General features: G+C 39.2%; 1 protein-coding gene across 1 annotated transcript in view; it reads left to right on the forward strand.

Annotated features, from left to right (window-relative positions):
• Window positions 1-1,438: 1,438 nt before the first annotated feature.
• Window positions 1,439-24,714, forward strand: part of KIAA1328 (KIAA1328 ortholog) — a gene marked incomplete at its 5' end in the record, with an annotated part of 29,036 nt that continues 5,760 nt past the window's right edge. Inside the window, 3 exons of the mRNA XM_010084549.1 lie at window positions 1,439-2,121; window positions 4,906-5,001; window positions 23,366-23,550. Coding sequence (XP_010082851.1) covers window positions 1,439-2,121; window positions 4,906-5,001; window positions 23,366-23,550 — 964 coding nt within the window. The remainder of the gene's footprint in view (window positions 2,122-4,905; window positions 5,002-23,365; window positions 23,551-24,714) is intronic.

Raw genomic sequence — 24,714 nt, forward strand, 5'->3', positions numbered from 1 at the left:
TAAATAGACCCGGCCCCTTACCAGTCCCTGAGGAATGCCACTCATCACCAGTCTGCATTTGGACACTGAGCCATTGACTGCAACTCTCTGAGTGTGGCCATCCGAAATATCAGTATTCAGGTGCTAATGCACGTTAATTTACGTTCTGTGAAGTCTACAAGAAACTTGTAATTGGTTTTCTTGAAAGGCAGCAACGTATATTTGGTATTTTATTTATTTATAAAAAGAATTTAAATTATATATAAAAACACTGCATAGATTTGGATTACATCTCTTTTCTAATCATTGCTGAATGCTTGCGTGCGTGCCTAAACTCTAGTGTTTTGGGGCTTGCTGACTGTCTTCCTCTCTATGTGGACAATGCCTATCTATTGTAAGCATTGCCAGAGTGCAGATAATACTTTTCTTGCCATCAGTGGATACCAAATTTCCTTGCTAAACCACTTTCACTGGAGTGGTTTTGTTATCTTTAACAAAACTGCCTTCTCTAATTAAAAAAACAGGATCTTTGAGAAAGGTCCCAAAGGCTGGAGTAGTTTCATTTCAGTATGTTACTGAAATTAATGCACAGGTCTAGCAAAAGAAATATGAGTGCCTGATTCACTGCTGTTGTGATGTGTATGAAATCTCAAATGCTTAGCTGCCTAGATGAACCCTAGTGCAAGATACTCCAAGATGCAAGCAGGATTTTGATGTCTGTTACGTAATATCCATGAGTATAACAAAACCACTGAAATTTGCTTGCACTGGGTTGACACATGTGAATTACAGTTGCTTGCTTTCTTCAGAGTTTTATCAGACTATAATCACTTGCCCAGCTTAATTGAAAAATCACTTACGTTTATAGCTGAATTTAAACATGTTTTGTATTTAAACGACAGCTTTTGATGTACAACCATTTTTTACAGAAAGCAGTTGGTTTTTATCTGTGTTTCTGTAAAGATATTTCAAAAACTCTCATCAAATTTCCAGCAGTAAGTAATATCCCATTCAGTGCAAGGTGAAATGTTTTACATCAAATCTCCTGCTGTGTAATGGCCAATCAAAGAGTATTTATAGTGGCTGAATGGATTTTTTGGCTCGGTATTCAAAATTAAACATTTTCAAACATTAACATTTAATGTTTTCTGCCACTCTTCAAGTTGATTTTATGTAACCCTAGATGCTCACAACGACTTGATACTCTGAAGCGACTCATTTTATGCTGAGGATCCTGCAGGCAGTAGTTTTATGTTTACTGTACTTGTGTAGATGGAATGAAATGTAGATTTGATAACAGATTCGTGTCTGTCTTCTGATAAACATTTTCTCGTGTTTGGCTGAATGTCCATCAGCATGATGCAGCAAGTCTGTATCTGAGAGAACACATTTACCAAGTGAAATTAATGAGCAATGATGAATTTGGGTAATTCACAGGAAATTGTTTCTCTTATTTCAGGTCTCGAGTAAGGAGAGCTCATGCCAACAACCATCTTTGGAGCCGGATGGTACCTACTTGGGTGTTGAGGGACCTCAAACTTTTTATAAGAACAGTAAAGCATCGAAGGCTGGAAGCCCAGCTTGTGTTGCGTTGTCTCAGCCTTGCCGGAATAATCACGATTACAGGACTGAAGTCCATTACAACCATCAGGAGTGTCTGAAGGAATATCCAGTAGACAATGGCTTGCATAGAAAGTGTAACAATACGATTTCTTCAGCCAAGAGGAGCCCTCACTGTGTAAAACCAGCTCAGGAGATTGACCAGAAAGCAAATGAATTTGAGAGCACATGCCCTCAGCAAGTGAGTCACAGTTGTGCCTGCAGGCATGTAGGGAGCTCAGGGAGCGTGCAAGAGAGCCACCATGTCAGCCAGGTACTTAGAAGACACTCTGGGCCAGCTCACAAAACCTGTGATTATTCTAGGCATTCTCAAGTGTCTGGGCTGAATGATGGCGTGGACTCAGGGCCTAAAAAAACAGAGCAGGCTAAAAGGTTGTATGAAGAAAGAAGGCAGAAGCTGCTTCTGCAGAAAATGGAGCTGGAAATTGAAAAAGAACGACTCCAACATCTGCTGGCTAAGCAAGAAGCAAAACTGCTCCTAAAACAACAGCAACTACACCAATCCTGTATGGATTATAACAGGTGATTTTGAGATTTATAATTTAAAAAAAAGTTATAAAATTTCTAATGAACATATGGGCAATAGTTAATTAAGTGGGAGAATGGAACTGATAAAATAAAATAGGCAAGACCCGTGGTACAAATTCTAACAGTGATTTAGAGGAGAGGAAACTTCTTAGTATATTGTCATATACTGGTGGGAAACAGCATGACAGCTGTGGAAAGCAGCAGAGGAAAACAGTATGTCATAGAAAGAAAGGCACAAGAAAAACAGTGCTAAAAGACTAGATAGGAAAAGACGAGCAGTAGAAGAAAACAAGAGATTGATCTTAGTGCAGGCACTTGAAGGAATACAGACATCTGGCAAGAGAGCAGTGTGAGCACAGATGACATACTTGCAGCATTCCCCCTTCTTTCCTTGGAGAGGTCAGTTTTGGAGTATTGCACCTTCATAAGTAGGGACTGGAAGAGGTATGTTTTACAGAAAAAATGGAGCTAATTTTTTATATATAGAAAAGAAATATCTTTTTTCTACATAAAATGGAAAAGGAAGGGAGCTCTGTGTAGCAAGGACATTTTCTTTCCAGTGTCATTTGTGGAAGGGAGAATGCCAAGACTGAGGCACAATGCATGCTTAAAACTAGAAGAAAGAAAAGGCAATAACAATAGAAACGTGGGATGTGGCTTGAAAGGCCTATGAGCATGTTGCAGAAGGTGAGATAACACCTTCCTGACAGTGTAAATGGGGACTCTGGGAAAGGGAGAAACTGCCTTATTGGTATCATGCTACTAGAGTGGAGGGGAACAGTGAAAGGGAGCAGATTAAAGCAAGCTGAATTAGGCGGTGTAACTCAGCTGAGTACTAGCATTTCGGCATTAGGAAGGTAAAGCGATGGGAAAAATCTATCAGTCTTTTAGAGGAAGCAGTAGGAGGGTTTCACAAGGTTGCTTATTTTGATACTGTTTTAATATGGCAACTGCAAACAGCATCCCATGAGAGTCTGCATTACATGACCCACTTCCTACATTCTTATATAACCACCATGGAGTAATATATCACTTTCTCTTCTTAATCTCAGCCCCCTGGTTACTTTGCAAACTCTAAAAGGGAATACTGTAATTTAGGTTGTCTTTTGTTTGTTGTCTTGGATTGTGGTTTACATTGAAAAGAACATGTTTATATGGCTTTAAAAATATTTGTCTAAAAGGCAATCACAGTTGTGTGTGTTGAAAATGACTGAGGTCACAAGCAAAGGATTATGACTTCAGGTGAGAATTAAGTAGGAACAGATGGGTTCTTAATCATCAATACCTTAATTGTATGCATGCGTCCCTCTAATGAAAAACAAGTAGAATATGAAGGGCATACAGACCGAGTTTTTTGATGTTTTTGTTTCTAATGGATATTTTCCAGCATTTGAGGCATCAGAAGCCCAGAAAAAAAATATGATGTGCTTGTTAATGCCATTATGCCTATTTTAGCCTTTTTTTTTCTCAGAAAAAAATCATGGCTTACAGAGCTCTAGTTATCTAAAAGAATTCTATGAAAGAAAACCATATATGATCAATCTAAGGACTATGTATTTTTGTGATCCTTTTTCAGAGGCAGGGATGAAAGCACATTTGCCACATTCTCTATAAGAAAGACAACTAGAATACATTGTGCTTACTCTTAAAAAATGTTCAGTCTCTTTAGAATTACATGTTGGATACTTACAGGTAAACATCTTAGGCATCACATTTCTGTTTCAGTTCTAGTATGTAATTCACTTTTGCACTTGATAACAGGGTAAAATTATATACTATGAACAATAAAAATTTGTTTAGCTAAGCTCAAATACCCTTTGCTTTATTGTCAGGAGGCTCTAACCTAGTTCATCTCTTAACATCATGACAGTTGAAAAGAAATAATACAACAAAAATCCATTTCCAAATAGTGTTCATTTTTGTCTGTCCTTTTGCATGAGTGGAGTGCTGGTTGAGGTCTGTTCTGAGCTGCTGAAAGTATTGTCACTGAATGACAAGTAAAAGTTCTGACCATTTGTAATTATTGGCTATTAACTTTTTTTTTTAGTGAAAGTATGAATTGATCCTTTTTTTGTCCGCGCTGCATCGTAGCTGCATTTTAATTTCTGACATTTCCCTATTTGGCCTCAAGAGATCATAGTACTTTCAGTTTGCAGTTTCTCTTTATGTGAAATAATCGCTCGGCTGTCAAAAATGGTGTGTGTGCAGGGAAGGGGGCAGTTCAGTGACTCCTCCTGATGCCAGCCACACCAGAGTAGACAAATTCAGGTAAATCCTGAAAAAAAAGGAACTTTATTCAAATAAAAAGGGAGAAGTACCTTTGTTGTTGACTTTTCTGCCTTCACTGGAGAGAAAGAAAAAGGTGGGGTAATTTGTTAAAAATGGAGCATCATCTGTGGGCCCATAGTTTCAGGAGACACAACCATTTCAGATTAATTCTACATTTTTTGCTGTTTACACACAATGCCCTTGAGCTCCAGTGCTGCTGGAGCTGTAATCTGACTGTGACCATCTTCTTAAGGGAGCTGGTCCTTGAAAATGAGTAAATTAAAATTGTCTAATCTTTTTCCCAATGGAAACCCTTAGAAACAACGGCACTGGGCATAAGTCAGCATTCCAATACAAAAGTATATTTGAAAGTGTGAAAACAGTCGTGAAAGCTTCTGTATTTAACGTGATTAAGTGCCCTGTTTTTAGACACACAACTCACCTTTTTGTGGCAAGTTTCTGCTGTGATGATTTGACCAGCTGCAAAACCAGCTAACTCTGCTTTTTCAGGTTTAGAGGCCATGTACCTGGTTCAGAAGATGTGCCCATTGATGAAGCACCTGGAGAACTTGCTCTGATGATGAACAGCAACAGCATGGGGCTAAGGTAATTTCTCTCTTCACTTTTAAGTACTTCACAGTGTTGGTATATCTTCTTGACAGTGTGCTGTGGCTGCCAAGTGTATTTGTTCCAGTGTGTTTGGTTCAGATTAAGAGCTTTTTTTCTGCAGGAAAGGCAAAATTCATTGGCTGTTGCTTTCTATGAGTCAACTCAATGGTTATGCTGACCTGTTATGACTCAAGGTTTAGGGACTGACTTCCTGTGGAAGTCTCATGTTTTGTGTGTCATCTCTTAGGGACACTAACCTAGCCCAGTGCAAAAAGGGATTTTCATAAAATCTTAGCTTTTGTTCTCTGTTCTAGGTACTGCTTGTTAATTTTTTCAGTTAAGATTGGAACATCTTTTTAGTCTTGATTTGGACCTGATGTAAAAAATACATTACTTTTAACTCCCAGATAGAAATTATCTTTTACAGTTGGTGATAGCTTCTTTTTTAGACAGTGCAGTGTTTCACTGCTGCTTCAGTGCGATCAGAGCAAACTACCACTCAAATATCTGGAAATAAAATTAAACCAATTTTTAGTTCTTTATCTCAATTTCACATGCTCTTTAAAACTTTAATCAATACATTATTGTGTTTTCTTTCTGTCCTACACACTCGCATTTCCTGTTACCACTGGAAAAAGATCCAGGCTTATTAGAAAAACAACAAGTAAAAAATGTGGATTTGACAACATTTTTCTCCCTTGCTCAAAAAGTGACATCTTTTTGTTCTATGCTTTAACTACAGATGTTCTTTTGACCAAAGTATCCTCTGTTTGGTAGACAAGAAGAGCAACTGTCCTTTGAATGGCTCCTTCTTTAGTGACAAGAGAAGACTTTGAAACAATAAGCTTTTCTCTCCACTATGAGAATACTGGAAGAACTCTTGCTTTATTTATAAACTAAGGGTCCAATATGTTCTTTTTTATTTTTTTTTTAACATCAAGTGATACTGATTTTATTTTTTGAGATCTCTCTTCACTGAAAAGGGATACATTTGTATTTTCTAGAACAACAGGAGTTGTTAGTTTCCTTGGAATACTTCACTGTTTAACCAGGTGTTTGACTGCTGTGAGTTACTGGCATGTCCTTGTATTTGGATGCTTTTTTGTTTTGTTTTCACACAGACTGAAATGATCAAAGTATAACCGCTGTAACAGAAGAGATAGAGTCATCATATGTTTAAAATGCAGTAGCATTAAGCGTCTTGCGGCAAAAATGTAACCTATGACATCTGTAGGGCCTCTTGGCAGCAGCTTACCAAAAACCTGCAAAAGTCTACATAGTATAGAAGGGAAAATGAGGAGAACCTATGCCATTAACAAAATGAGAGTTCCAGAGTTCGAAAGGTTTCCCACTGTCTCTTCATTCCTCTGGTTTAATTTACTCTAATTTTTCAAAATTAATATGCATTCATGCAGTCTCAAGTTGCCATGCCAGCTGATTCCAAAGTTTGGCAGCAAAACACTTGGAAGTTTGTCTTCCTATATGCTATCATCAGCTTTGCAAAGGTTACCAGAAGAATGGTCTCTAAATAATTTACTCTCATCTAAGGCTGAAAGAGGGTACAGAAGACAAGTCCATTTGTCTCTTATGCATTTGAATATGTAAGTGATGTTTCCTTGGTATTGAGAGAGAATGTGCAAGTTGTGTGGCTAGAGCTCAGAAAGGAGGAAGAGCTGTGAGGAATACATTGGGGTTTTTAACAGTTTGGGTTTTTTTTGTTATTGTTGTTATTTGTTTTTTAATTGACTCACTAAATGGTTCTTGTTACAGCAAATGCAATCAGAACCCTAATGGAAAACCAGCTCTCTCTGACTTTCAGGTCATACGTGAGAGCTCCTCTAGCAAATTTCACAGCATGAAACTTGATTTCAGTCTTCAAATAAGCAAAAGTTAGCTTAAAAATATCCTGGTATTTTAAAGGAAATTGTGAAAGTCCGTTAAAGTACTAAACTTGCTCAAGTGAGATATTGGAGTTTAGAAGTAAAATAAATAATATAATCAAGAACTGAAAAACATAGATTTTTTTTATAATTAACAGCTCATTTTAAGTTAATTATCTACAATTACGAAAATCTAATTGCAATTTATTCTCTCTTATATGTGGGAAGAATTGTAGGCAAGGGAATGTGCATCATAAATGCTATAGCATGGGTACAAATAATAGAGGAGCCTTTAATGAGAAAAAAAAAGCAAACAGGAGTGTGCAGCTGTGCCAGGCTATTGAAAGGTAATTGTAGTCAGAAATGAGATATGTATTTTAAAAGGCATCTTCTCATCTTCTGTAGGCATTCATTTTTTCCCACCTTAAAGAAGGAAAAAAAAAAGATTTCACGAGCAAATACAGTACAGAGTTTGATTTCTGATACCGATTTTGGTAATTGTCTGTATGTGAAAAAGGAAAACTTTTATCTCAGGTACTACTGCAAACCATAGCCAAATTGTATAATGGATGCCGGTTTCATTTTCTCTTCTAAATGTGCCATTATGATTTTTTCATTATCAAAGTCAGCAAGTGTTGTCCATCTCAGCCTCTTTGGATGGTCCCAGTATGAATTTGCAGTGTTGAATTTATCACTTCTGTGCAGGGTGTGTTGAGGAGCTGTTGGGAAGAAATGTGCCTGTCCCTTTGCCTGCATGCAGCTGGGCTGGCATGTGGGGCCTGAGGAGTTTTCAGATGCAGGATCTCCGGTTCTCTGAGGTGCAGCAGTCAGAGCAGGTTTTACTGAGGATGGTTTTCAGTAGCTTGGAGTGCTCCTAAGTGAGCCCACAGCCAATTTTCAGCTATAGAGGTAGTAACTTGTACAATTAATGGCAAGCTGCCTGGTTGTCTGTATAGTTTCTTTTCAAGTCTACCCTAGTGTGCAAGATACTTTAAAATATTCAAAATAAAAACATAACCTGATGCATTTATTTAGCATAAAGCAGCCTTTTACAATGTGCTTTCCATCTCCCAGATGCAGATGCTTAGCACATGCTCAAGTACCCACTCCATTCGTATTCAGTAGGATCAATACACCCGGCACCTGCTTTTGTGTGTGCTCCTGACGTCTGCATCTGGGAGAGGAATTTTAAAACAATTCACTCCTCTCTCCTTTATTTAATCTTAACTTTGGATCTGTACGTCATGGAAATAAGACCTATTTAATAGCGCCAACTAAAGAAGATAGGGTTTGCGACTTCGCAAGCACCCCTCCCCAGAGTTGTGCTGTGTGCCCAAGTCTTAACACACAATGTACCTTGCTTTTCTGATTCTTAGGCTTCCTGTGCAGCTCTGCCAGGACAGCTTTCTGCTGCCTGCTCTCTAGATGGCCGTGCATCTTTTCGTCAGATTTCACACAATGCTGTCACTTCACCTCTACAGTGACCTGTGCAAAATGTTATAAATAGGAATTGTTGGGTACAGCAGTTATCGGATGGGTTTACAATTATCTGCAGGCACTCTTTCAAAAATGTATGCTACCAGGTTAAAGGATTTTTCTCCTGGATTATTTAAGTTTTGCAGGTGGGATTTGCCACCTTTAATTTCATTGAAGCCTTTTTAGGTTTGTGTGCTTCATTCTGCATCACCGGTGTGTATTTTTTCCAGTTTGTATTTTTAGTTAATTGGAAATATGAAACATAGAATTCAGCAGTATTTTCCCCCGATTTGAATGCTTATTGCTATGGTGATAGTTCCAGGAGGCAATGCTGTCGGGGGTCTTCTAAAAGATTTTCGTGTTTATGTTCTAACTATTTTTATTATCTTGTGAGAGAAGTTGACAATTATCACTTGCTCCTTGTTTAATGCTTTGTTATGAACTTGATTTTTTTTTCATCTTGTTAGACATACAGGCATGTTTCTGTGATGATGTGCAAGCATACTTCTCTGTTTTGTCCAAATACTCAACACAATTAAATAGACGCGCAGAGGAACACAGACTTGCAGCTCCCCCTGCTGTCCCAGGCATATCCAGGTTTGGTCACACAATCTCCCTCTCCAACTAATTTAAAAAGAAGTATCACATGCAATCACTAGGCTCTGCCACCTCTGACCTGACCTGTGCTGGCTCCATTACTCCTGTTTATGAAGGAAACTGGTCTTTAAAACCTAGTGGCAATATACCACCCGTTTTCTTTCCTGTTTGGAGTTTTCTTGTCAGTTCTTCATGCCAGCATGTTACTCTTGTCCTGAGTCTCTAGAGGAGAAACCGTCACCAATGCCATAACTGGCTCGTTGTCTGAGACCTCTGATGCCCCAGTTCATCTATGAGTTGTCCTTGTTCTCTGGAGGTACATCTATATAGTACTTGGACAACTTTTAGGAATGTATTGAATACAGTTTATTGGATTTTTTTTTTTTTTCCATCTATTTGCTGTCTTGGTAGACTGGCACATTAAATCAGGCTGAAATCAACTGTGCTTGCAAATGGCCCATAAAATCTGTGTATCTGTAAGGCGCTTACCCACTTGTTAGTGCTCCTGTTAACACCCAAGTTACTTTCTTGTTCCAGATAATTTTACATTGAAGTTTGTCTCATTTTCAGATAGGATATTTGTGGAGTGAACACTTGTTTGGCTGGTAAAAAAAAAAATGCTTGCAGGTCTGCCAGTAGTGCAAATGCTGAATTAGGTGCAGATATGAGTTTTTCTTTCTCTCATGGTGTTGTCTGGCTATATATAGGCACAGCATCCCTTCAACAGATGGCTGCTGGAATCTGTTGTGGCATAACAGCAGAATACGGTCAGAGTTAGATACACATTTTTTCTTTGTTAGTGCTACGTGCAGACTCCAAAGGTAGTATGTTTTCTTGCGCAGGGTGGAGGCTTTTGTTCTGATGCAGTTACTAAAAGCTTATTGCTGAATGGAGGGGTATGACAATTATTTACATATATCTATGCAGATGTATTTATATTTTTTTTATGGTTTTTTAAGGTAGGCAGTGATCCTTATTGGACTGGGGAGCGAGGAATTAATTTCCGCTGACCTCGTTGCTTCACTAATCTCATTTTCAGGTTTACTTTCAACTGGGACAGGGTTTTGAAGCTGCCTGTCTTACATTTACGTGAATTATGCTGATTCTGTTCTCATGATTACGTGTGCTGCACACAGCAGCATTACATCATTTCCATTACAGTCCAAAGTAACCTTGGTCAGGAAGCCTGCTGATAGACTTGAGGTATAAGGTGTAAGTAGGAGATACCATAGGTAGTTCCTGTAAGCAAATGGAACCAGCCTGTAGGTGAGGTCTTCAAAAAGCACAGGAACTCTGGTGTTAAAAACACTGCTAAATGTAGGATGGCAGTCACTGAAAATAAGCTTGCTAAAACTCGAGTGTTTTGGTATTTTCACTAGACTTGCATTTCCTGCCAGTCTTCTGCATGAGTATAGTTCTGTAATGTCACATGTTGGAACTGGAAATGCTCAGAGATTTTTTTTTTCCATTTGGGTTGAAATATTTAAAATTCATGCATCTCCTGAAGGAGTTTGTTCCTTGCCAATGCTTGCAGACAGGGAGAGACATTTTTGCAAGTTATTTGCAGATGCCTCCTTTACAAGAAAATGTAGACCCTTTTAGTTTACTGCCTGGATTGAATTTTGAAAACCTGAATTCTATTTTTACAAATTGGAGTGGATTACTTTTTCAGGCATGTGATTTTGCTACTTTTTATTTTTATATGTTATCTTAGATTAAAGGAAAAGGGTGTTTAATCTAGGTAGTCATATGTCCCAGTTAAGAAAAATCATAAAAAACCAAAATGTTCTGGATGGTAGTTTTAAATTAGGAGATTTTAAACCCACTTGCACAACTTTCACGCTACTTAAAAGCTTATATCAGAGCTCATGGGGCAGGACTAAGAACAAAAGCTATTGGTATTACAAAGTTAAGCAAGAAATCCTCTGTACCTTGCTGTTCTGGCCCTGATCACGGCTGCACTAAGCTAAAGCCCACTCCTCCACCCCTCTTGTGACCTTGGCTGCACTTCAGCACACAGAGAATTGAAGCAAAAGGCAAACTCCAGTAAATATTAGATTCTGCCATTTGCAGATATACAGACTACCTATAAAGATAACGGCTCTTGCTTGCTCTCCAGCTCCGCCTTTCTCTGAAGTGGACTTCGTGTATTTTCCAATGAATTATTCTAACATAAAACTTTCCAGACTGCACTGGTGTGTCGAGCTGAACTCTGTGGCTTTGCATGGGTGCTGAGCCTTTCCAGAAGTACCCATTACGCATATAACAGTGCTAATTTTTGAGAGCCATGCAGAGAAAATTTTAGATTCAGCCCAGCTGATTTGTTCTTCACACTGCTCCTGTGGTGAAGAGGATTGATTTTTGTGTTGTTTTTTGTTTTTTTGTTTTGTGTTTTTTTTTTTTTGTTTGGGTTTTTTTTGTATTTGGCTTCCTTTCCTCTGGTACTCAGTGCTTCAGGCTTTAATCCTTTAACCTTGAATCTGAGCATCAAGGCTTCAGGAGGGATCAGGCCTTTTGATGGAGAGAGAACATCTTGGTTCTGTCCCAAATGGTTGGGAGTGATATAAGGCAAGACAGCTCTGCAGACAGTATGTATTTCTCTGTCGTGTTACAAGACTATAAACAGAGAGTGGGTTTAGCGGGGATCATAAATAATTTAGAGGAAGGTGGGGTATTGTAAGCAATAGAAAAGGGTTAATGACTTTTTCTTTATCATTTTACCAATAACCAGTCTATCATGACAAATGTGTACTGGGTTGCCAAATGCTATAGTCTGACTTGGATAATGTTTCAAAGCTCAGTGTGTCATGGAAATGGCAGTGTGGTCCCTGATGGAAGAGGGCAAAAAAAGCTTTTCAGCTTCTCAAAGGGCAGTATTTGTGGAAACAGATGCTTGCTTGCCCTACCCAGCATAAAGAACAGTTCTGTGGGCAGCAGGGAGAATTCTTACTGCTGGATTTTTATAGGATCATTAATTATATGTTATAAGGCAGCTAAGCATGGCATTCCTAACTCAATGAATTCCATTGTGAATGGCCTTTTCATATTCTTCATCTCATTATATTAAATGCATGTGACCTGAAGTTTAGCTAAAGTTATTGTTCAGGTTAGCTTTCATTTAGTGGTTGCCCTAATTTTAGAAGCAGTATGATCTTTAGATTTTATGGAGAGACAGGGTTTTTTTAATGCATGTTTTTGCAGCACTATTTTAGATAATTTCTTTTGGAACTAGGTAGAAACCTCTGTGAGGTGACAGGAAAGGGATTTAGTCACTCCTTGATTTGCTTGGAGATTTCTGTACCGAAGTCCCTGGATGACAACATCGAGTTACACGGATTTGGCTATCATCTCTCTGCCAGTAACTCTTAAGCCCCCTGCTCTGTTCATCTAGTCTTGCGTATCTGACTGTCTTCCTGACACATAATCCTGGTTGTGTTGCCTTCAGATTATTCCTAATCTGGCCAAAACAGAACTCCTTACTTTTTCTTCTGAATATCTCTTCACTTCTGATTTTGATAACGCCACATCCTCCCTGTCACTCAGACTCGTAACCTCAAGGTCACTCTCCTCCATACACAGCTGGGCTGCTGACAGCTGTTGCAGCTTCCTTCTCCTTTGCAGCAACTACATGCCTTTGGTGTGTCAGAAGTTGAAGCACCATCCCTTGCTTTAGTCCTTCATCTTGAAACTTGACTACTGTAAAGACCTCTTTGACTGGTCAATATTCATTCCCCTCATTCAAAATAAGTTTTCCAAATGGATATCTTGTCTGCTTATTCAGATCTTGTTACTGTTGCTTCTCTGAAACCCTCCTTGGAAGGCCAGTTGTCTACAGTATCTGTCTGTACTGCTCTGCAGAAAGTCACAAAACTGTTTCTTATTTTCTCTGCCACCTTCTTTCTTTACTCCTTCAGTTATGTAGGACTCAATGGTTTTTTTGGGGTGTTGCATGAACCTTTTGGCTTATGCTCCTACTACATTCCCTATTTCTTTCTGGCTTTTGGAACCACTGCCCCATCCCTGGAGGGGTTCAAGGCCAGGCTGGATGAGGCTTTGAGCAACCTGACCTAGTGGAAGGTGTCTCTGCCCATTGGGTTGGAACTTGATGATCTTTAAGGTCCCTTCCAACCCAAAGCATTCTGTGATTTTATGTCATGGTGACTTCTGCCTCTGTCTGTGTGTTCTATGCCTTTCCTGTTTCGCATCTTACCTCTTTGAGCCTTTATTTTTTCAGAGTTTTTTCAGAGTTTTGAGTGGTTTGTTTTTTCTCCTCACCCTCAATCCTAATTAGATTAGTTTCAAACTAATGCATCTCTTTCCACTGACCACAAGGATGGTCTCTGCCTGGTAAGTCCACCTATACTCAAAAGATACCACTGGTGACCTAGGGAGAAAAGTATTATAACTCAACCGCAGTGACAAATCATCAGTTCTTCTGTGTAGATAAGTTTACTTCTAGCTTCTAGCACATGCAAGAGTTTTAAGCACAACAGTACACAAGTATCTTCAGTCTTCTGTCAATAGTGCCAGGCTTCGCCTCTTTGTGTAACTACACGCCCTTCTCTTTGATCGATGTGTAGTTAATCCTTTCTTTCTTTTTAACTTTGTGCTCCCTTAATTTCCATCTACACCTTACATTCTTTTTGAGAAAGTCATGTCTTTGAGAGGTGGGCTAAATTTGTGTGCTGGCTGTAGTCTCAGTAGGGCTGAGGTGGTTCGGCAACACGAATAATGCAAGCCTCTAAACCCACATCACAGTGTCAGAGTGGCACTGGTGGCAACAGCTCTGAACAGACATTTCCAAACAGGTTATAACAGGCTTGTGCAAAGGTGGACTTCCAAGACCAAAACTCAATAGCAGTAGCTGTAAGATGGCAAGAATTGCTTGTATCTGGACTAACAAAAGTACATGGTCTGTTTGTCACGTTCAGTTTCTAGGGACAGGGAACGAGCAGCCCAGAACCTGGGTAGAGCTTACAGCTTCACTGCACACAGCCCCACGTGCAGTGCTAGGATCTCTTCCCTTCATTCCTTCCCTTGATACTGTACCTCAGAGCATGCCAACACATCTCACTGATGTGTGCCTTTTAGCATAGTAATGGTTTCTGTGTGGCTGCAATTTGATTGTCTCTTTATTTCCTGAATACAAAAATACAAAAACATGTTAAATGTGTTCTGTAAACATCCTGGTTGAGTCAGTATTCGGCAGTGCTCTCACATCCACATAAAATCCATGCACTGAAAGGAAAATCCTTAGTGTGTTGGTTTTTGAGGGACCCAGGCCATGGTTTTTAGAATTGTGTCCCATCAGTTAGGCATCTAAGTCTGTATTGTGTTTGCAATAAATACATGATATTTCAGGCACTAGGCATCAAACAGGCTTTATGAAATATGCAACTTCAGTGCATTCAAGTCAATTGAAGTGGCCAAAAGTGATATTTTTAATCTTTACAGAGAGCTACCTTTTCAAATCTGCGTCTAGTGGGCATGGTAATCCACTAATCTCTGTAAAGTCCAAAGTCTTCTCTATTTACTTATTTTTTGGCTTTACGTATTTTTTTAAAAAAAAAACAGATCAATAAACAATCTCTGTGTTTTCATTTTACTAAGCAATATAATATAGATGACTACTAGTGTAGTAGTAGATTATTAATATACTCCTTAATCATAGAGTGACCACGTCCCACAGATGCAATTTGGTCATGGAGAAAAGGCCGATGAAGTGTAAAGATGCCTCAGGAGGGGTGTTTCCAACATAAATGGGATAGCATATGGCACCATTTGGAAAGATCCTTGTATGGGAGAATTTAGGGTGACATGTACATTTATAGTTACAGACCTGGGTATATTCTAACGTGTAATTGTTTTTGACTATAAAACAAGAATCAAAAACCACGTCAGGTTTGAATTTGTCTGGGGAGACGGTGTGGTGCAAGGAGACACATTGGCATCATGTTAGAGCTGTGCCTTGTACCTACACTGAGCCTGTGTCAACACACTGAGCCCCTGATGGCTGTTTGGAATAAGAAAAGCTTTACAGTCTCCGGATTCACTAGTCACAAGATTTGTAAGACTTCAACACTAACAGACGTCTAGAACTCTAAAACCCAATAGTAATCTGTGCTTAGAATGCTTGATTTGATTATGTGGTACAGATAAAGATGATTAGAACAAGATGACAGAACTTTACTGGAAAAAAGATGGGTCCTGTAAGGGTAATGGTTCCTAGTCATTAGAGAAATAAGATTCAAGGACAGCAGCCTCAGAAGAATAGGAAAGATAGAATCATTACGGTTGGAAAAGACCTCAAGGATCATCAAGTCCAGCCCAACACCACCTAACTCACTAAACCATGTCCCTAAGCACCACATCCACACATAAAACCTCTAATTGCGCTTATTATAGAATTTGATGCATTATGAAAGCCTTTCCCTGCAACATGTTCTCTACCAGGGAGCTGTCAGTGATGTCGAAGGTAACCTCAGGATTCTTAGGGATACATGTATTTTCCCAGATTACTGGTTATTAATTTTCATTGCTATCAGTGTGAGAAGTTAGTAACTTTATGTTCCTTCATTTCCTCACTTAGAAACGAGGGCTGGTAATTTGCATGCCAGTATCCTGAGTATTGAAAGTTAGCATCTATCAAGTGCAACTTTGTTAATGAACAGAAGCAGCTGTAGATACTAAGTCTTTTCTAACTCTTCTGTCCACATATAGGCACTACAGGATCCTCCAGAAGTCTTATTTTCTGTGCATACGTAACTCTTCATAATACCTACACACGAGTGTAATCTTAAATGTTTGTTGCTCTAATTTAGGCATCTCTTCAAAATGTCTTGTTAGTAGGATACACTGGAAACCCTGTGAGTACCTACTTTCCAATTCTTACTGTGTCCCTCCTCTGCTATGTTGTCACTTATCCTTAGCAGACTATTGCTCCATGATGTGATCCGTGGTCAGAAAAAAGGGCTTTTGCAATTGCTGCTCATTTGCTGAAAGCTCCTGTTATCAACATCTTTCAGCCTGTCTGGAAATTCCTATGGAGGAGAGAGTGCTTATGTACCGATAGTCTTAGCGAAGGAAAACATAAGGACTCTTGAAGCAAGCAGCTGGTTACCTGCACACTCAGACCGATCTCTGCAGCAACAGCTCAGTGACAGCCTGTTCTGCAGTGCAGCCCATCTACTGTAAAGTCTTTTGTCCTGGATGAGCCAAGTTGAGAAGGGACGATGTATTGTTCACAACCAAACTGCAGTCTAATTTGGGGGATGTTTTTTCAGGAATAGCTTGCATATGGAAGTTCGATGGGCGTGTTGTGAATGGGGCTGGCTCTTAGCCAAACAGTAGTGATGCTGGATAAGGCACTAAGGCATTCACTTTGCTGAAGAACATGTGATTCTTCTTCTGAAAAAGAGAGTGATGCAGCTTGATGTAATGGAGAAGTTTGGATTTAGTTAAAAAACTTTGTTTGTCCTAAACAGGCTTTTGCATCATTCCTTATGGTACTTTCACTGGTGACAGCTAGGCAGGCTTTTCAGATATAGAGACGCTGTTTTGAAGGATTGTTTTTATACCTATGACTTGACATTTACATGACTTTCTTTTGTGAAGGCTGACAGCACTGCTTGCTGGAATGACAGCTGCTCTGCTCTGCTCTATAAGAAAGGCCAAACACACAATTGCAGCGTTTTGTCCTGTTAAAGATTTGCCAGTCTGTTTCCTGTGACCATTTCTCTATGACAGTCTGAAAACCTTTATGCTGGAAATTTCTTTGGATTCAGAAGAGAGAAAAGTAATCAGAGCTCATTTTGCTGTTTATTAGGAAACGTAAAATATGTGGGAAAGGTGCTGGTAGGAAGTTGAAATACAAAAAAGGACAGGGCTTCAAAGGGAAGGCATGAATATAATTTTCAGTGGAATTTAGCTTAGTACTTGCTACAAATGGACCTCTTCCTGTGTATATTAAGTGAAGTCTTGACTTCATTGAAGATAAAGGCAATATTCTGATTGATTCAATGAGGCCAGGGTTTCACCTATTTATTGCTCGTATGATCTAATAGGTCATTGCTAATTAAGAGCATATGTGGCCTCAATGCTTGCTGGTGGAATTAAATATCTGAGCACCAATCACTGAAGGAATGGGGAAGGAACTGGTCTCTGAAAGAGTGATCTGGAGAAGCTGTGCTATGGATTGCTGTACCCTGGTACAACTTGATATATGGAAAAGTTTTAAGCATACTTGCTGGTATAATCCTCCAAGATGAGAGAAAAGTAAACCCAAGTGCAGTAGGTCCAAGAGAGACAGTTCAATAGAAAAGCAAAACAAAATAAAACCAACACAACAGACAAACCTGATACAGCCACAGGCATTACTGGATTTGATGGTGCTGAGCCTGAAAAGGACTGTGAGAGGTGAAAGCACTGCATCACTCCCCAGCAACATGTTGTGTGCATAATAACATGTATATTATAGGCACAGTCTATTTTTCTGTGATGAAAAATCCTTTATTTACAAGCAGATATCATCATATTTATATTTCAGTTCTAGAACTCTCGCTGGCTGCTGAGGTGTTCCCCTACCTGTCCATGCCCTCCTGCCTTTTACTTAGAAAAATACGTGAGAAAGGAGATGGACTCAGTCACAAAGATCATCGACCTGTTGGAGCAGGTCCTGAGGAGGGCCGCAAAAATGATCAGAGGAACAGAATACCTCTCTTATGAAGAAAGACCGAGAGACTTGGTGTTCTTCATCCTGGAGAAGATGACTCCAGGGAGACCTTATCGCCACCTTTCAATACTTCAAGGGGGCTTGTAAGATAGATGGGGGCAGACTTCTTAATAGGGCCTGTAGCAATAGGACAAGGGGTAATGGTTTTCAGATAGAACAGGTTAGATTCAGACTAGACACAAGAGGGACGTTTTTTACCATGGGGGTGCTGAAACACTGGCGCAGGTTCCCCGAAGAGGTGGTAGGTGCCCCATCACTGGAAACATTCAAGGTCAGGTTGGACAGGGCCCTAAGCAACATGATCTAGTTGAAGATGGCCCTGCTAATTGCTGAGGGCTTGGACTACGTGACCTTTAAAGGTCTCTTCCAACCCAAACCATTCTATGATTCTGTGATCTCAAAACTATAAATGAACATGCTCTCTAGAAAGGAAAGCAGATGTTTCTTATTAGCATGCACTGGATCCCAGCAGTGTCATTAATGTGCTGATGCATCTAACATAAGCCTCAAAATGCCAGTTTTCATAATTGGGCTATGGAATCTCACTCTATGGCCTTCAAGGTCTGTATTAGAATAAGATATTTTTCCTGCTTTTTTTAATGGAGGGGAAAAATGTTAAGCTTAGATTTTTTCAAGTACTCTATGTTTCAGTGTGATAGGCTTTACATTTTTAACAGTGTGTTTTTAAGGTTGTTGATCTGCTGACACAAGCAGATTGGTTTTGTGGCAAGAAACAGAAGGGTGATGGCATTCATTGATCAGAGATTGCCCTGAAGTTCATGCTGTGTTTCTCCTCCTCTCCTGCAACACTCTTAGTTCCCTTCCAGCTCTACTCAGATGTCCTGTAGATTTGCATACCCTGCACAAGGGAAGAGTGAATGGACCAATCTCCCTCCTCTTTGCCTTTTGCTGCTCTGCTGGCTTGTACATCTTGATGTGTTTTTCCCCAGCTCCACTGGAAAGAAGGGGTAGGCTATATCCCCGAGAAGAGGACTCCAGGTTGCAGATGGAAATGTGCTAAACAGAGACCATAAGCTCCGCCTTTGTTGTCAGGGTTTTCCTCATGAGCAGTTCTAAGCAGACCAACACAGGATATGTGCCAATTTCAGGTGTCCCCTTTTCTCAGTGAGTCTAGTGTTTGGGAGTTTGTTCCCATTCTCTTCCACCTCTGCTGACCTGCTTGCTGTCCAGGAGCCAGGATTCTTTACTGCGTCAGTTTCTTATCTTTGCCTTGTGGATTAGGGTAATCACACTGCCCTACCTGACACACTCTTGGGAAAAAAAAACCCTGAAAAGTCTTGGTAGTTCTGGAAGTAGGGGCTTGCAAAGAGTAACACAGTACACTTGAGAGGACTGGAAAAAGTTGTGGTTGTTCAGGAGATCAGTGTTGTAGCTTCTTAGATCCATTAATCCAAAGTCTACTGTCCCATCTTTTCTCCCCACAAATACTCTTTTATTTGCCATGCAGACAACCAACTTCCCAAACAGTCCCACTTTAGAACTGGTGGTTTTCAAATATGTGGTTTGATAACTTGATTTATACTGATCTAAATTTGGGCCTCTGCTGAAAAGAAGATACTGTGATATATTGACACCTTCTTCTCTGTCCCAGCACTTCTGATACTGCTGCTTTATACCAAGCTGACTGTGGAAGCTAGTCTGGCTGAAAATTCTCCCAGCCAAAGTGGTGAGGGGGAAAGCGATTTTCAGCCTGTTTGTCAAACTGCATCTAAAATGGCAATACAGGTTCCAGACACACAAATGTATTGCTGAGGTTGTCTAGTTATCACCAGTTTTGCATCATTAAGTGTTATGCATTCTTGGCCTGATATAATTGCAGCAGATTGCACACATGAACTGTTAATTATTTTATTTTTAAAACAGAAATTGCAGAACAGGAAAATAACATTCCAACATGTTTGCTTTTGGAGCTATCCTACCACAGCAATCTGTTACTTTGATAACAGTTAAACTCACAAGCCCTTGCCTCAACAGGGTGCAGCAGGGTACAATTAAGGCAGCCATCTGTTGAACATATATACTAGAGGAATGAATTGCCTCATGCTTTGGGTTTCTGACTAGTAGTCATGTTCTCTGGATGACCCTGATCTGCTCTGAAGAATGCATGGAAAGATCAGAGTTCAGTGAAAGATGAGCATCCAAATTTGGGACTGGTGACTGGGAGCTTGTCCTATGAGCACTAGGTATGGAGCAGGGAAGAGGTGAAACCTTGTGGGCTTACACATGGTGATAGTAAATGCTACTCTGTGGCAAGAGTCTTAGCTGCTTGAGTTGCTTAGCAATTCAATAGATCTGTAAAACTGTGTTTGCAGACTAAGGCTACCATTATGTTGGATTGATTCATCAGGATGAGCAGCTAAAACCAGTTAAATTCTATCAGAGTTTTCCTGCATTAATTTAAAAATGAATTTAGTTTGCTCTAAATGGACATTCGTTTTAGTATCTTGAAGAACTGACTTTCCTCTATTAAAGCAAAATAATGTATCTATATGTGCCCTAACTTGAACAGTACATAAAGATTAGTAAATAAGAACCCATTAAAAATACTTATAATGTAAGTAACATGGGTCCCAATAGCCTTTCTAATGTCCATTAATGCTTATTCTGAGGATCAGAGCTCATTTTACTGAGCCATTTAGTCAAACCGTGTGATTATTTAGAAAGTTAATTCATGCATACTAAAATCTCGCTTAAGTAATGCAGAGGGTAGGAGGTAAAACTCTATGGAGACTATAGTCCTTTTTGTTATTTAATGATCAGCCATAATTAACTTGCAAATTTGAAATAATTAGAACAAATTAAAGGTATTTAACTCTGCCTCCCTAAAGAAAAATTCAAATTGCACCAAATGCAGCTTTAAATTATTCAAGTCTCAGAGGTCTGTGCTGAGTTTTTTTACAATGCCTTTCCTATGATGAGAATACCAATCTGCTTTTTGTCAGAAAGCATCCTATCAAGTAATTGTTCTTTGTGTGTAATAAATGACAGCTATTCTTCTTTGTAAAAGTATTTCGGTCTCTGAAGACTACATCAGCATTTCCATGGCATTTTAATTCAATAAAACAAAAGGTTAATGTTTTTCTACTTTTAAAAGAATGCAAATATTAGCAGCATTCAGTGGGTCCTGAATGACATTTAAAATTTGCTGTTCACGCTCAGCAGGGATATCGCGATATGAGGCTCAGACAAAATGGAAAAAAACATTCAAGGTGTGTTTGCCTTTGTTGGTGATATTCATAAGGAGGCAGCAGTGCTGAGACTCGCTTCTTTTCTAGCGATGCTACCCTACAACTCCTGCCTTTGTATGTAGGTGAGGTAGGTTAATAAGGTCTTTATTTAGACAGTCTTGTCTGTTGTGTAGTTTCAGGGAAGAGCATGAAAATTCATTGGATATGGTGGTGTCCTGCAGAGGAAGTCATACTAACCGTGCTGCATTTGAGTGAGATGATGGATTGCTGGATCTGAAAATAGAGGACCTGTTTTGTCACTTAATCTCTCTAGCTCTATGTGACTGATCCCTTTAGACCATACATTAGTTTTAAATTTTCCAAGTTGCAGTAGTCACATCATTCATTTTACTAATTATTCCACAGGTGAATGAGTACCTATGTTCTGACATAGACGTTATTTGTTCCTTGTGTTTTATTTATTTAATTTTGGTACACTGTTAATTATTGAATTTTTGTATTTCTCTGCGTTATTCCTTTCTCTCCTTGGTGTCCACACCTCTCAGATTAAGTGTTTGTCATTTTAAGATTGGACTCTCTATTCCTACTTGAGCAAAACTTTAGCGTGAACTTTCTTTTATCAAATACTAAAGTACCAGGCTCAAATTAATTATTTAGTGAGCTATAAATGGAAATACATTTGCTTTTGTTATTTCCTTAAAAATTAGCTTCTGTAACTTCTTCTTGGTGTCTGTTTCTGTTTGAATTCCTTCTGCCATAGTGTTATTTAAACCAGAACTTGGTGTTCTGGAAATAAGCGCACCGTGTAAAAGGTATTGCAGTGAACCAGTTGAGTAATCACCTCCTCATCTACAAGCCAAAGGTCACTGTCTTCACAGATCTGTAGGTTGTAATTAAATGTACTTTAAAAAAATCAGAAAGCATCCAAATAATGATAACCTCAGTGGTTTTAAATGCTGTTAATCATCCAAGTACAGGCAAATAGAATATCAAGTCCTGTATTATCAGAGAAATATGGTCAAGTATTACAACTTTAAGCCTCTTTAAGTAGTTATTAGGGTCCAAACCCACCTCTTGCTGTACTTTCAGTTACAGGAATTAGTAGGTTAATTATTTCATATAATTCAAATAAGATACTAATGTAGTACACCGTAAATTTTAATAATATGTTGCAATGTTATTAGTGGCTGCACAGTTTGAAGCCCTAAAGGAAATGGAGGTTATTCAGAGAAGTTTTATCCAAAACTTCAGCCAGTTATTACAGGTCATAAGCCATTATGTAATGTTCCTGCATTAATAATACAGGAGTAATGCTAATTGTCCAACAGATGCAGTGGGCCCTGTTAAACAACAGCTTACACAGCACATTGATTCAAAACTTTTAAATTAGCTATAATTTTCTGATGGGAACATCAGACATCTGCTTTTTCCTCAGATCTACACCAACTTCAGTAGTGTAAGCTTTTAGGTAAGAGATTCTTGTGAATCAGCCTCCATAAAGCTGTAACCCAAATAGTACAAACTCAGTGGCAGTCTTTGGGTTGCCTATGTAAAATTGGTGCTTAAGCAGGACAACGATTTGTTTAATGTTCTGTTAACATAGGAAAGCTGCATGTCGCTCTCATGCTTGCAAGTAGAGCAGTATAATCTTAGGATTAAATTTGTTCCTTCATGTGGATAATCCAAAGATTTTTATGGTTTTAATTGCTTTTTGTAACACTGATGGGGCTGATGACAAATGTAAGTTGGGAATCCTCATTTAAAGCAGAAACTGTTTCCCAGAGAGCAGAGTTTGAAAGCAGCAGGTTATCTTTACTGGGAGAAAGATGGGTCTCCATAGCCTCCTGTCTGCCCAAAATGTTTTGTGATTGCCTGTGTCTGCAGAGACTGAAGTCATGCTTGCTCCACATCACCAAATCTGCCTCCTGTCTCTGTCTGTGCAATGTTTGTGATCTTTCTGTCTCATCTCCTGTCATCCCTTTTCGTCTTGAATCTATGTATCATCTCTTTGCCTTTTGCAAACCAGGACTCCCATTTTCTCTTCACATAATCTTTGTTTCCCCTTTATCCCAGCAAAGTGAGCATTTTTTTTAATTACCCTTTCTTCCAACCTTGCTCCACTGTGCTGGACAAAGTACTTGCTGTATCTTTGTTCCGCTTGTCATCTCCTAACCACTCAGGAAATCCAGGACCCAATGCTTTAGGGAATGTACCAAATGCCACAAAACTCCAAATATAGTTGTCAGATTGCTGCCAACTGTTCATAACCAAAAAGTCCCCATAAAGTAGTTGGTAACCCTTCAGTTCTTAGGCATCCTGCTTTCAGATATCGTAGATGGATTCAGCAAGAGCTCAACCAGCAGCATGACAATTATGTTTCTGGAGAATGCAGGTGGGGGAGAGGACGGGGTACAGTGTTAAAAAGGCTCAATGCATCAGGTAAAAACATAACATCTCTTTCTTCCCAGCGTACCAGTGTTGAAACGTGAAGATTATTTTCTGAGGACACCTCCAGTGAACAAAACCTCCAGAATACCAGGCAGCAGTACTGGGAGCAGTTCAGGGAAGAAAATGACTCGTTTTGGTGCAAATGTGGAAGATGGGAGAACCCTTCTGATGCAAACTAAGCGAGAAGGCACCAAGTCAAGAAAAGGTAAGGGGAAGCATACTGTACTGCAGGGCTATGAGTGTGCTGATGGCATTTAGAAACTGTGTATGTGTGGTCAAGAGCATATCAGTAAAATGAACAATTACAGGGAGAGGATTGCAAGTTGCTTAAAACAACCCAAGATAAAGTAGCCATGTTTAAAGTATGGCATAGAAAGCCTTGTTAATAACAAGTGATCTTCTTGGCTGGTGGTCCTGATGGAAGGGAAAAAATAACCCTTTAATCTCAAAAAGCTACTTCAACAATTCTTTTTCCTTTCCCAGCAAGCAGAAAATAAGTGCAGTGGGGCTTGCTCTTGAAATGTAATCTTCTTCACATCCTTTTACTCCCCAAATAATGTCTCCACCATCACAACCTGATATTTTGCCACACAGGGATGTCTGTACAGCTAGAATCCATCCTGCTCTTAGCTTAGTACCTCCATTTAAGGAGCAGAGAAGCAGTCTTTCTTAGGAAGAGAAAGGGTTGGGAACAAAAGCAGTTTGGATGTTTCACTCCTGAGCCTTGAACATAATCCTTGGCTCAATTATGAGCTAGCTTTTTTTTTTTATTTTAACTTGTCAACCAGTTTGCTGTATATGTCAGCATAAAAATAAAGAAAATGGCAAAATGAGAAGAAATGTGGTGCAGTTCTCAAAGGAACAAATAACTTGTGTTATTGGTTAAGACCATACCAACATTAAAAAGCAGTCCCTGTGAAGAAACTTTCAAAAGGGTATCATCAGCCTGGACCCAAACAGTGGCTGAGGTTAATCTCTTCCAAGGCACAGCTACAAAAGTTGGAAGCCTGTAAAGGGCTTGTGTCCAAAAAAATCAATTTCTAATTTGAAACAAAATCATTTTTGACTAACAGGGGTTCAGGACCCATTACTTTTGCCGTATAGTCTGCTGACATTTCACACTTTCTGTTGTGCACAATGAATCCTAATAGTCATTTTATAACATTGCTACACCAATCAATTTAAGCAAGAGAAAGCCGTTACAGTTCTGCAAAGTTTCAGGGGCAATTTTCACTGATGGTTTTCTTTTATGTTTTTTTCAGCTACCATTATTTTTTTCTCCTCTTTTCCTCTTCCTTCTCCTCACTCCTCAATACTGTAGTGATGAAATTGAGATTTTTCATAGTTGGATGATGGGTTTTGTTTCTTG

The sequence above is a fragment of the Pterocles gutturalis genome, unplaced genomic scaffold, assembly GCF_000699245.1.
Source record: "Pterocles gutturalis isolate BGI_N339 unplaced genomic scaffold, ASM69924v1 scaffold1955, whole genome shotgun sequence".
Taxonomy (NCBI): Eukaryota; Metazoa; Chordata; class Aves; order Pterocliformes; family Pteroclidae; genus Pterocles; species Pterocles gutturalis.